The sequence below is a fragment of the Furipterus horrens genome, unplaced genomic scaffold (genome assembly GCF_987537825.1).
Source record: "Furipterus horrens unplaced genomic scaffold, mFurHor1.1.pri manual_scaffold_4, whole genome shotgun sequence".
NCBI classification, from domain to species: domain Eukaryota; kingdom Metazoa; phylum Chordata; class Mammalia; order Chiroptera; family Furipteridae; genus Furipterus; species Furipterus horrens.
Window position 1 is genome coordinate 30,129,481 of NW_028327174.1, and position 12,445 is coordinate 30,141,925.

The 12,445-nt window shown below is 37.6% G+C and overlaps 1 protein-coding gene across 1 annotated transcript in view; it reads left to right on the forward strand.

Moving 5' to 3' along the window:
• PIK3C2G (phosphatidylinositol-4-phosphate 3-kinase catalytic subunit type 2 gamma) overlaps nt 1–12,445 on the forward strand; it is a 283,426-nt gene that overhangs the window by 38,572 nt on the left and 232,409 nt on the right. The window contains exons 7-8 of the mRNA XM_090275472.1: nt 2,554–2,617; nt 3,526–3,598. Of these exons, the coding sequence (XP_090131598.1) occupies nt 2,554–2,617; nt 3,526–3,598 (137 nt within the window). The remainder of the gene's footprint in view (nt 1–2,553; nt 2,618–3,525; nt 3,599–12,445) is intronic.

The following is a 12,445-nucleotide window of genomic DNA, read 5'->3' on the forward strand; positions in this document are numbered from 1 at the left end:
CCTTAATGTTTTTGTCTAGGACTTTTACAGTTTCAGGTCTTATGTATAAGTCCTTAATCCATTTTCAGTTAAGTTTTGTGAATGGTTAAAGATGTGGGTCCAATTTCATTCTTTTGCATTAGACTATCCAGTTATCCCAACACAATTTATTGAAGAGACTACCCTCTCCCCATTGAGTATTTTTGGCTCCTTTGTCAAATATTATTTGAACATATATCTATAGGTTTATTTCTGGGCTCTCAATTCTGTTCCATTGGCCTATGTGTCTGTTTTTTAAATTTTATTTAAAATATTGGGGTAAAATTTGTTAATAAAATTAAATAGGTGTGTGTTTACCACCCCAAAGCAAATCTTCTATTACTATACCTTTGACCTCCTTCACCCTTACCTTTTTTTAAAATAATTTTTATTTTTCAATTACAGTTGACATACAAAGTTATATTAGTTTCATGTGCTCAACACAGTGACTAGATACTTATATAACTTACTAGGTGATTACCCTAATAAATCTAGTACCCATCTGACAGCATACATAGGTATTACAATATTATCGACTACATTCCTAAAGCTATACTTTATATCTCCATAACTGTTTTGTAATACCAATTTGTACTTCTTTTTCCCTTTTCTTTTTTTCGCTTATTGTACATATGTACCACTTCTTTATCCATTCATCTATCAACAGACACTTAGGTTGCTTCCATATCTTTGCTGTTGTAAATAATGCTTTAATAAACATATGGATGTATATGTCTTTTCAAATTAGTGTTTTGGGTTTCTTCAGATAAATACTCAGAAGTGGACCTGCTGGGTCCTTCTTTGTCTTTTGTTATAGCCTTTGTTTCAAAGTCTATTTTGTTTGGTGTAAGTATTGCTACCTCAGCTTTTTTTTTCTCCTTTTCATTTACATTTTCATAAAATATATTTTTCTATCACTTTACTTTTAGTCTCTGTGTGCCTTTTGATCTGAAGTGAGTTTCTTGTAAGTAATATATGTAAAGGTCTTGTTTTCTTATCCATTCGGGCACTCTATACCATTTGATTAGAACATTTAATCCATCTACATTTAAGATAATTGTTGATAGATGTGTATTTATTGTTATTTATTATTAATATTTTTATTCTTCTTAAAGAAGATCCTTTAATATTTTAATTCTAAATGATAACTTGGCTGTCAGTCCTTGCTCTTCATCATTTTGAATATTCTGTACCAATCCCTTTGGCCTTCAAAGTTTCTGTTGAGAAACCAGCTGACAGTCTAATGAGAGCTCCCTTATAGTTAACTAACAGCTTTTCTCTTGCTGCTTTTAAGATTCTCTCTCTGTATTTAACCTTTGACATTTTAATTATGATGTGTCTTGATGTGGGCCTCTTTGGGTTCATCTTGTTTGGGACTCTATGTGCTTCCTGGGCTTGTATGTCTATTTCCTTTGCCAAGTTAGGGAAGTTTTCCATCATTATTTCTTCAAATACATTTCAATTCCTTGCTCTCTTCTCCTTCCGGTACCCCTATGAGGAAAAAGTACATTTGATGTCCCAGAGGCCCCTTAAACTATTCTCATTTTTTAACTTCTTTTGTTTTAGCTGTTTATATTGGTTTTCTTCTGGTACCTTATCTTCCAATTGCTGATTTTGATCCTCTACTTCATTTAATCGATTGTTGATTCCATCTAATATATTCTTCATTTCAGTTACTATATTCTTCATTTATGAATGGTTCTTTCTTATGTTTTCTATCTTCGTTTTTATGTTTCCTATCTCTTTGTTGAAATTTTCACTGAGATCATTGAATATCCTTATAATCAGTGTTTCAAATTCTGCATATGGTAGATTGCTTGTCTCCATTTTGTTTAGTTCTTTTTCTGGAGTTTTGTTCTTTTCTTTCATTTGAGACATGTTGATTTGTCTCCACATTTTGGCTGATTTCCTGTGTATGTTTCTATGTATTTGATAGAGCTGCTAACTCCCCCAGTTTTGGTAGAATGGAATTATGTGGTAGGTGTCCTGTGAGGCCCATGTCACAGTCCCCCTAGTCACCTGAGCCTTGTGCTCCAAGTGAGTCATTTGTGTAGGTTGTGTGTACTCTCTTGTAGTCAAGCTTTGATTGCTGTTGGCATGTCAATGGGAGGGAATGACACTCAGGATGATTGGTTGTGAGGATTGGCCATGACTACAATGAAGGAGCTGTTGTGCAGGAGTTGACCATACAGCACATGATTCACTTTGGCAGGGCTCTGAAACCTGCAATGTGTTCCCTCTGAGTGGCATTTCTGGAGAAGGTTGGGTGGTACTCAGGTGTAGTCTGAAGCTGGCTATCAGGTATGTTGGTTCTAGGGTCTCTTGGTAGGAGCTCTGGTTCAGACCAAGGTCAGTCACTGCCTGCTTCCTGGGGCCACTATATGTAGGCTACAAAGTGATCTGCACTAATTCTTTTAAAAGCTAGTTTGCTATAGAATCATGGACAAAGTCTAATTTTGTAGTAAATGTACTACAATTAGTATATATTGTTTTCCCACCCAATTTTAAGGAAAGGTTTTATTTTTTTCTTTACAGACAGTGCCTTTCAACAGTAATCAAAACATATGACTCCCACCTGAAATACCTACTGAAAACCCAGGTATTAACATTTCTTATTTTGTCTTTTAATTCAGTAAGTATTTATTAAGCATCAACTATTTTCTAAAACTTTGCAAGTTTCTTAATACATGATAATGAATAAAGCAGTGTCTGCATTTGTGTGACTTTCATTCTATTTTGACAAAACATACATGTGTGTAATGAAATATCACAGGTCCTGTGAAAGACCTATGTGTATTCAGAACACAAAAGGGGGGTTATCAGTTTTACTTTTTGATCTGAGTGTTGAAAAATAACTATGCCAGTCATAGAAAGGACATAGTAAAGGAAGGTAAGAAATAGGGATAATTTTCAGCAAAGAAAAACATGAAGAAAAGCAGTTAGGAAAAAGCCTCATGTGATTAAGAAACTATGAAATTAGCATTGGCTACAAATACAGTTCAAGGTGAGAGCCTGGAAAGAGACTAGATGAAAGAGACAAATGGGGACCAAGTTACGTAGGATCTTAAGGACATATTATCGACAGTTTAATGATGTTCTAATTTATCAAGTGATGACATGAAACCAATATGCAGAGCTGTAGAATGACAGATGGGTGATTAAAGGGGCATTTCACTAGCTCAAAGAGATGATGAAGGCATTGACAAAAGTTCTAATATGGGGATGGACAGAAGGGAACAGATTCATAATAAGTGAAAATGTGTAATGTACATGATTGGTAAAAGGCTATTGAGTGAAAAAAGAACAGGTTGCTTAAATTTCCTCCAGATTCCTGGCTGTTGACTGACTAGATGAAGACATCAACCCACTAAAATAGTGAAGAGAGAAGTTATCTTGGAATGGGAAAATGATGGATTCAGTACAAGGCTACTGAGATTTGGTGACCAACTAGGCATCCAAGTTGTAATCACCATTAGGTAGATCATTTCTTATAGGTTATTCTTTCAGGGAAGGATTGGTCTTCCACAGATAAAACATCATATGATTAGAGAAAAATGTATAAAAGAATGTTTTAAAACAAGTGAAGATTACTTTTTTCCATTAGATAATTTGACTCCTGATATGTAAATAAAATGACATAGATCTTAAGTAACTATTTCTAACGATGAACAGTAAAGGATTTTGAAAATAACAAATTATAGTTCTTGATATAGATACCAAATTCATGTGTGACTTCCATCTAAATATTTAAAGACATGGTGATGACAAATATATGACTGTTATTACTCACTCAAGTGTAATCCTCTCATTCTAATTTCACTTTCCTTTCTTGAGCCTGGTCTGAATCTGGAAATTTAAAATGTGGAATGTGAAAATAATTCAAAATTAGATTGTTTTAAGTCTTATGAAAGTGTCACAATTACTACTTCTTTCAGCTTGATTCTTTACCTTTGTGATAGTCATTCTTTCTAGTGTGGAATTTGAAATTTTCCAGGGACCAGGAGAGTTTAAGACTTCATTCTTAGATCATTTATGTATCCTGACTATATATAGCTATACTTTTGAGGTTATGGCAAACTATTTATAGATGAATTTTAATTATCTAAATGCCAGATGTCTCAGTACTATTCATGCATCATAGATGTCTTTTTATGTGCATGCACACACAGAGAAACTGTTGAGAATCATGTAATGGTTCTTATTATCCAAATACAGAAATTTGATCATATTACTCATACATGAAGAATCCAATATTTCCACTTTGAAAGAAACCATTGATTATTATAAATTTTTAAAATATGAGTTAAAACTTGGCCAAACATTAAAGAAATAGTGTCTTTATATTATCACAGACAAATAGTTATCATCACTCACATCTGAATTATTTTATAAGCAGGCCACAGTGTCTGAGATTTTCCAGATGAAATCCATGAAAACAATGAGCTCTTTAAATGAGATTCTGCCTGTGAAGCAGAATCAATAGTAAATATCTGAGAAGTGAGGAGAGACTATGACATTATCAATTCACAATTTTGCACTTTCTATTTATTTGACAAGTGTATTAAGTAGCATTCCATCAATGCTGAAACAGTATCAAGTTGAAAACCACAGTTTTATATTCCCCAAACTAAAGTCATTGCACATGATTTGAAAAAATAACAAATGTACATGCTTCTAAAACATGACATAAATATTATTGAATATCAATATAGATCATTTAAGTTTTCAAATATTTTTTTCTTCAACAATGGTTATTTCTTTTCTTTTTTTTTATTATGCCTTATTGATTATGTTGTTACAGTTGTCCCATTTCTTTTTCCTTTGTTACCCTCCACCCAGTGACCCTCATTCCTCCAGTTGTCCCCCCACCTTGTCCATGCCCATTGGCTGTGCTTATAATTCTTCTCAACATCTTCCTATCTACTCCACTCCCTCCTACTATGCTTCTTAATTCTTGTAGTATCGCCATCCCTTTCCCCTCTTCCCCTTCCCAGCTGACCTCCCCCCATTATGTTCCCCATACCTATAATTCTTTTCCCACTCTCACTGCCTACTTAGTTTGCATTTGTTTCAGTTCCCTAACTTCTGTTGTTGATTGTTGTGATGCAGCTTTCATTTTAATGTTCATAGTTTTGATCCTCCTTCTCCTAAACATGTCCCTTTAACATCTCATATAACATCTGATGAACTCCTTCAGTTTTACTTTGTCCTGGAAACACTTTCTTGCTCTTCTATTCTGAATGACATCTTTGCCGGATAGAGTATTCATGGCTGTAGGTTTTGGATTTTCATTACTTTGAATATTTCTTGCCAGTCCCTTCTTGCCTACAGGGTCTCCTTTGATAAATTAGCTGATAGTCTAATTGGAACCCCTTTGTACATGATTCTTTCCTTCTCTCTTGCTGCTTTTAAGATTCTCTCTTTATCTTTAACTTTTTACAATTTGATTATAATGTGTCTTGGAGTGGTTCTCCCTGGGTCCAGTTTTTCTGGAACTCTCTGTGCTTCCTGGACCTGTAAATCTATTTCCTTCCCCAAGCTAGGAAAGTTCTGCTTCATTATTTTTTTCACATAATTTTTCAATTTCTTGTCCTTCTTCTTCACCTTCTGGTAACCCTATGATTCAGATGTTGGCCCATTTAAAGCTATTCCACAGGTTTCTGAGCCTCTCCTCATTTTCCTCACTTTTTGTTTCCTCTTTCTGCACTGGTTGACTGCTTGTTCCTTCCCTATGTTCTGATTTCTTGATTTCATCCCTGGTTTTCTTTCCCTTACCACTAGTTTTGTATGTGTTTTTGTTCATTTCAGCAGGACTAGTTTTCATTTCTTCCCTGTCTTGTTTAAGATCTGCTGTTAGGTCTGTAAGCATTTTTATAACCAAAACTCTGAACTGTGCCTCAGAAAGATTTCCTTCTGCTGATCCGTTAGATCAGATATTTGCTGGCTGGTCAGCTGTGTCACTGGAATCTCTATCATGATCTGTGCCATCCTGAGAGTTTTGTGTTTACCTTTGTTTCCTGGGCAGGGCTGTCACACCTTCTGTGCTATAGGGAGCAGAGCCCCATGTGCTTGTCACTACCCAGCGACCCTCCTTATCACGCTGTGGTGTTTTGTGTGGGAGCAGGGGTCTAAGATGGATTCTTGTCATTTACTCTCCACTGACAGACCAGGAGCTTATTCCTCCATCCCCACCCCCTCTGGCCTTTACAGTCCGAGGCAGTGGGGGTCTGCCTTCCCCAGTGTTGGAGTCGTGAGCTGATGGGTCTAATCTGCAGCTGGGGGTACTCCCCAGGTGTTTCTCACCTCTTTTTAAATACGAGTGTCTGTGCTTATTGCTGTCCCATTGCTGTCGCCACAGCTGCCACCGCCAGCACAGCTTGACCTCTCCACCCAAGCTTTTCCCCTCCTACCCATCTGGATGAGCATCACTGCCATGAAATTGCTGAGGTTCTAGTTGAAGAGGCAGTATGTTCACATAAATAACATGCATAGAGTGGGATTTATACAGAGCAAAGCAGTGTAAAACCAGATTTCAACATAGATTAAAAGCTTAATCTCTGATGGAAAGTTGTTTCTTCCTAATAACCTCTATTATATGATCTCCGAAAATTTTATTAAAATGTCAACTAGGGTTTTTAGAGAAAGTTAGCAATTCCTATCATTGGTGACAATTTTTCACTAGAATCTATTAACTGGTGAACTAATTGTAAACTAGAATGATCAGGATTAAGAAAAATATATTCATTCTTCATAATGTGATTAGTTTTGTGAAATATCTACCTGGTCTGAAAAGAGCTAAAAATATCCAAATCCTTTACCATCTACCCCATTACTCAAGAGACTATATCAACTAGATAACCAGAATATGGCATTTTTATTATTCAAGTTAAAGTGACTCAGTAGGTTGGCAAACTATTACTTAACTCACACTTTTCCCTTCCCCAAACCCAAATCCAACTGTATGCAGCCACTAGACAGAGGCTGAAAATGTCATATATAAGTAGGAAGAAAGGAGCCACATAGAGATCTTACATAGTTTTTTCAGAACCAAAGCTCTTTTAGTAACAAGGAGATCTGTTGTTGGATATTCAAAAGCTCCAGTTTGAAGCATAACTTAAACAGAGTGATAGAAAGGACAGAATTTAGGACCAGGGTTTCCAAAATCAGATAGTTATACATGCCAATCTTCTGCCAACTAAGGAAGTTTCTATTTAACCTTTCTAGAGTGCATATAATTTATCACTAAAGTTAATATAATGAAATAAAATAATATTTTTAAATTAATGAAACAGTGCTTAATATAATATAGTGTCTGAAAGATAAAAAGTGTTCAAGGAAAGATAAGTACAAGTGTTACTTTATTGCAATTAGACTTACTATTTTTCACACTTTGTAGAGGACTGTATAGGATCCAGATGTCACAAAACTGATTTTCATTTCCAATAGAATATAAGAAAATGTGAATAAGGAAAAAAAATCATTAAAAATAGGAAAAATAAACTGGTAACAAGGACCACTTGAAAGGTCACAAAAGAAGAAGTCAAGGAAAAGAAGAAATAAGGTGGAGCCACAAGAAAAATAAAACACAGTTGCAGAATTGGAACCTAGCTTAGCAGAAATAAAGGGCAGACTGAAACTACTGAAAGTCAAACCTATTACGTATTGAACATTCCCAGACTTAATGAAACAGTGAAAGTAAATCTTCAATAAGGGAGGTAATCATAGCCAACATAATTTGTATTCCTAGCGAGAAAGAAAGCATTGAAAGGTTCTGTCAAAGGAATAACATTTTATTTGGAATTTGTGCAGTGAGTTATATAACACATGGAGAACATAGAATAAGATATATACAAATTAAAGCAGAATAAAAGAGCAGGTATTCATATTAAACATTAAGGTTAGGAACAAAATATTGCCAGCATCACAGGATCTGCCTGTGTGCAGCTTTATATCTCTTTTGCTCTACGTAAGAGGTATCCTTTTGTTAAAAGTATTTTGTTGCTTTTCTTTACCACTTCACCACCAAAGTGTGCATCCATTAGCAATATAAGGTTTAGGTTTCCTGTTAATGTCTTCCTAAATGAACTCAAACTGTAGGTACTTTTTGAGCTATGTACCTTTTCACTCAATATTGTTTTTGAGATTTATCCACTTTGTCCCATGGGGTTTTTATTTGCTCATTTTCATTGCTTTATAGTACTCAATTAGATGAGTGAACCTTATTTATTTATATGTTTTGTTTTTGTATACATTGGAACAAATATTAAGGATTCTTCCAGGGTATATATCTAGGATCATAAACTTATCGTCGTCGGCAGCCGTCCGTCTCGAGAGACGATGGTGTAGCTTCTTAAGAGTCTATCTGCACCGCCGAGAATGGCTGTGCAGTCCAACTCGGGAGTGACACGGTATCTGTCTCCTCCCGTGTTGAATCGACATCTTATGATGACGCTGGAGTGTCCTCTCCAGTGAAGCTGAAGCTACAGAGCCTGGACAGGGTGATATGGAGGGTCTGCTGTTGCCCATGCAGCAGACCCCCCCTCTCTTCGCAGCTGAAGGGTCCAAGGGAAAGACGGAGTCAATACAGCTTGGCTTCAGGTGCGCCGCAGGAGTTGCCGGTATTGACTACAACGTCAAACCGCCTTAGGGACTCCGGCTCCGGATTTTCTGTCGGGGTTTACTCCCTTAGCCTTTCCCCTGAAGAGGTATGCCACAAGGCAGCGGAGGTTTTTTGGAGTCAGAGTTTTCCTTCTCTGATGTGCCCTGACTGGAAGATCGAACCAGCGACACTTAGCTCGCAGGCCGACGCTCAATCCACTGAGCCAAACCAGCCAGGGCGATCATAAACTTATAAGGTAATACAAATACCTTGTAATACCAAAGACATTACTTTTCCAGTAGGGTCTCAGACATTTTACAATGCCATGAGCATTCACATTGTTCCTTTTCTCACTGACATTTGATATAGTCTGACTTTTCAAATTTTACCTACCTGAGTTAAATGTGATGATAGCTCATTTCATTTTTCATTTTCACTTCCCTGACTACTAATAAATTCCTGAGTCTTTACTCTTTTTAAAGGTAACATCAAACTATTATTTTTATAATTTACATGTTTAATCATTTTGTTCTTTGTCCTATACTTCTTTATCTTTTTCAAATAGATTTTGGATTTATTTATACAATTATTTTTTCCTTGCTTATGTGGGCTGTAAGTATCACTGCTGGCTTGTCTGTTTATTTTCATTATGATATCTTATTATTACATCAAATTTCTCAAAGTTTAATTTATATAATATGTATTCACTTAGCTGTAGAGTTTGACTAGTTTTGAAAATCTATATACCTATGCAACCACCACAGAAATCAAGATATAAAAATATTTCTATTATACCAAAGAGTGCCCAAGTCCTTCTTTGTAGTAAATCCCTCCCATCCTAGACATTATGAATTTCTGTTGGCTTGATCTCCAATAGTATTTTACTACAAGTGATAAAACAAAATTCTAGCCATGTTGTTAATCTTAGTGATAAAATCGCAGTTTTGCACAATTAACTATTAAGTTATTTTTAGTTTATGTAGGTATGTTATGACACCCATGGCCCTTTATTAGGTTAGGGAAGTTCCCTCCTATCCCTAGTTTTCTAAGAGTGTATATCATGAATGAGTGTTAAATTTTGTCAAATGCTTTTTCTATAGCTATAGACATGGGCTTATGTTTTTTTCTCATTTATTCTTTTCATATTTTAAAAATATCTTTGCATTGTTGAAATGAATAATACTTTGTAAAGATTTAGAACTTTTTAATGTATTTTTGGCTTTAATTTTAGCCAATATTTTGTTAAGGATATTTGCATCTGTATTTATGAGGAACATAAGTCTATGTTTTTATTTCCCTGTAATGTTGTGGTTTAATTTTGACATTGGAGTAATGCTGACCTTATAAAATAAGTTGAGAAGTGTTCCCACTATTCTGTAGTTTGAAAGAATTTGATTAAATTTCCTTTTATTTCTTCCTTAAATGTTTGATAAAATTCATCAATAAAATAATCTGTTGGAGTTTTCCTTGTAAAAAGGGCTTTAATTATAAATTTAATGTCTTTGCTTTTTAATTGAATTTATTAGGGTGTCATTGGTTCACAAAACCATTCATGTCTCAAGTGCACAACTCAACAACATCTGCACACTGCATCATGCGCCCACACACAAAACAGAGTCCCTTTCTGTCCCCATTTATGCCTCCTTTGCCCACTTCCATCTAGTCCCAACCCCACAGCCCCCATTTCCCTCTTGCTATCACTACATTGTAATCTGTGTCTATGTGAGATTATATATATATATACATATATATACATATATATATACACACACACGCACACTCACACACACAGATACATGTATCTTTTTTGCTTAATCCCTTCTTTACCTTCCTTCATCTAGCTAGCCCCCAGCCCTCTTCCCCTCTGAGAGGAGCTGTCAAGTTTCTTCCTTGTATCCATGGCTCTGTTTCTATGTTTTTCATCAGTTTATTTTGTTCATTAGAATCCACATATAAGTGAGATGATACAGTATTTTCCTTTCTTTGACTGGCTTAGTTCATTTAGCATAATCATCTCTAGGTGACATTGTTTGCTTTCAATAGTCCCTATTTGCCTAGGCCTAGGTCCCTCTCAATACTTCTGTCTCTCCCCCACAAACTTTGATCTCATTTATTATTAAAAATAGAATCAATTTTTCTTTGTAGTTGGGTAAAAGAAGTTTTATTTTGTAATGATCAACCACAGCCCTAGGCAGACTGTTCTTAAATCTCAAGATTGGAAATTTATGAGAATTCCTGACCTGTGCCTTTTAGGTGTAGTCTTGTGCAGGGGACTTTTCTGCACCTCCTCCCAGTGGTACTGTTACTGAACAAAATTGTGGATTCAGCTGCCTGCTGCCACTACAGGCAAACTCTAGAGTCAGAGTCTGGTGAGAAAAGAAAGAGGCTCTTATTCAGATGCTTAATAATCTGTGAGAATTGGGGACTCCCTGTCTCAAAGCTGATCTCCTTCTCAAAACCCAGACAAAACCCAGCCATCCTCAGCATGACCAAAACAACAGGCAGTGCCCAGAGTTCTTGCTCCATTTTAAAGTACTGTCCTCTGGTCATCCAGGCAGCTTAGCTTGTTCCCAGCTGCTGTCTGGCTTCAAGCTCCCTCCTGGAGGCTGTGTGTGGAGTTGGCATGACAATAGCCATGTGACTGCTAAGGCCTGCTCCTGGATAAGAGAGCCCATAAACACACCAGCCAATGTTTTACCAGTTTGGCATGAGAGAGAGAGAGAAAGAGATAGAGAGAGAGACAGGGAGTGCTGTCTCCTGGAGGCCACCGGCCAGGTGGCTGCTAAGGCTGCATGGCCCATAGAGAGGATAGGCCAGTGCACTGTCTGAGTGCAGGTCTAATCAGCAAGCAAGGAGCAAAAGAATGTTTCTTTGTTTGCCTGGGACTATATTTGCTTTGGGTATGGGATGGTCCAGGTGCTCTCTGAGAATGACCAATTAACTTCCTAAACTTTCATGCACTTTGAGTGGATCCACCTCCCAACCAACCCCTTCTTGCCCCAGGCTATGCTGGCAGGCCTCTTTGGTGCCACACCTCCCCCTGCCACCGTTCTGACCTCTATGGCACATGCGCCTGCCTTCCCCTGGTCCTACCCCCACTCTGGTACCAGGAGGGAGTAGGTGGGCTTTGCTCTCTATCCAATTATTTTGCTAGCCTTGTGTGCGCTCTGTAAGAACCTCCCCCAGCCATCTTTATCTGGGGCAGGGAGACTCCCCTGACGCTCTGCCAACTCTGTGCCTCCCACGCCCTAGTTGCCGATACTGCACAACCTCTCAGGCAGCACCAGAGGTGGTCTCAGCAGGAGGGGCAGGGCATCTGCAGCCAGGAGTGGAATGTCCATAAGACACATGCTGAGTTATCCAGGCAACGTGGCCTTACACCCTGGGGCCCTGGCACTGCATTGCCATGGTCCTGGGCGGTCCTGAAGGCATTACTCCAACTTCTGACCTTCCTCCCCAAAGACGGTGGCTTGGTGCACATGCAGCTCCCAGGGTCCATTCCCATGGCCTAGCTCTATCTCCTCCAGTGGCCCCTGTATTCCCCACCCTCAGCCCACTCCCAGCAGTCCAGATAGGCTGTCTATCAGTATCAGTGCCTGACTAGTGAATGATATCCATGTAGGATCCAGGCCTCAAGACAGGGTTTCCTGCCCCTTCCGAAAACAAAATGTTTCCCTCCTTAGCAAAGAATCTTCAGCTATGTCTACCTCTCCCCAGGAGGCAAACTGCTTTTCTTTCTCTTCCCCTCCCCCAACAAAAGCAAAAATTTTTACCTGGAATCAGAATGACAGAGTATGTTCTAACCCTTTTAAGGTCATCACTTACCTA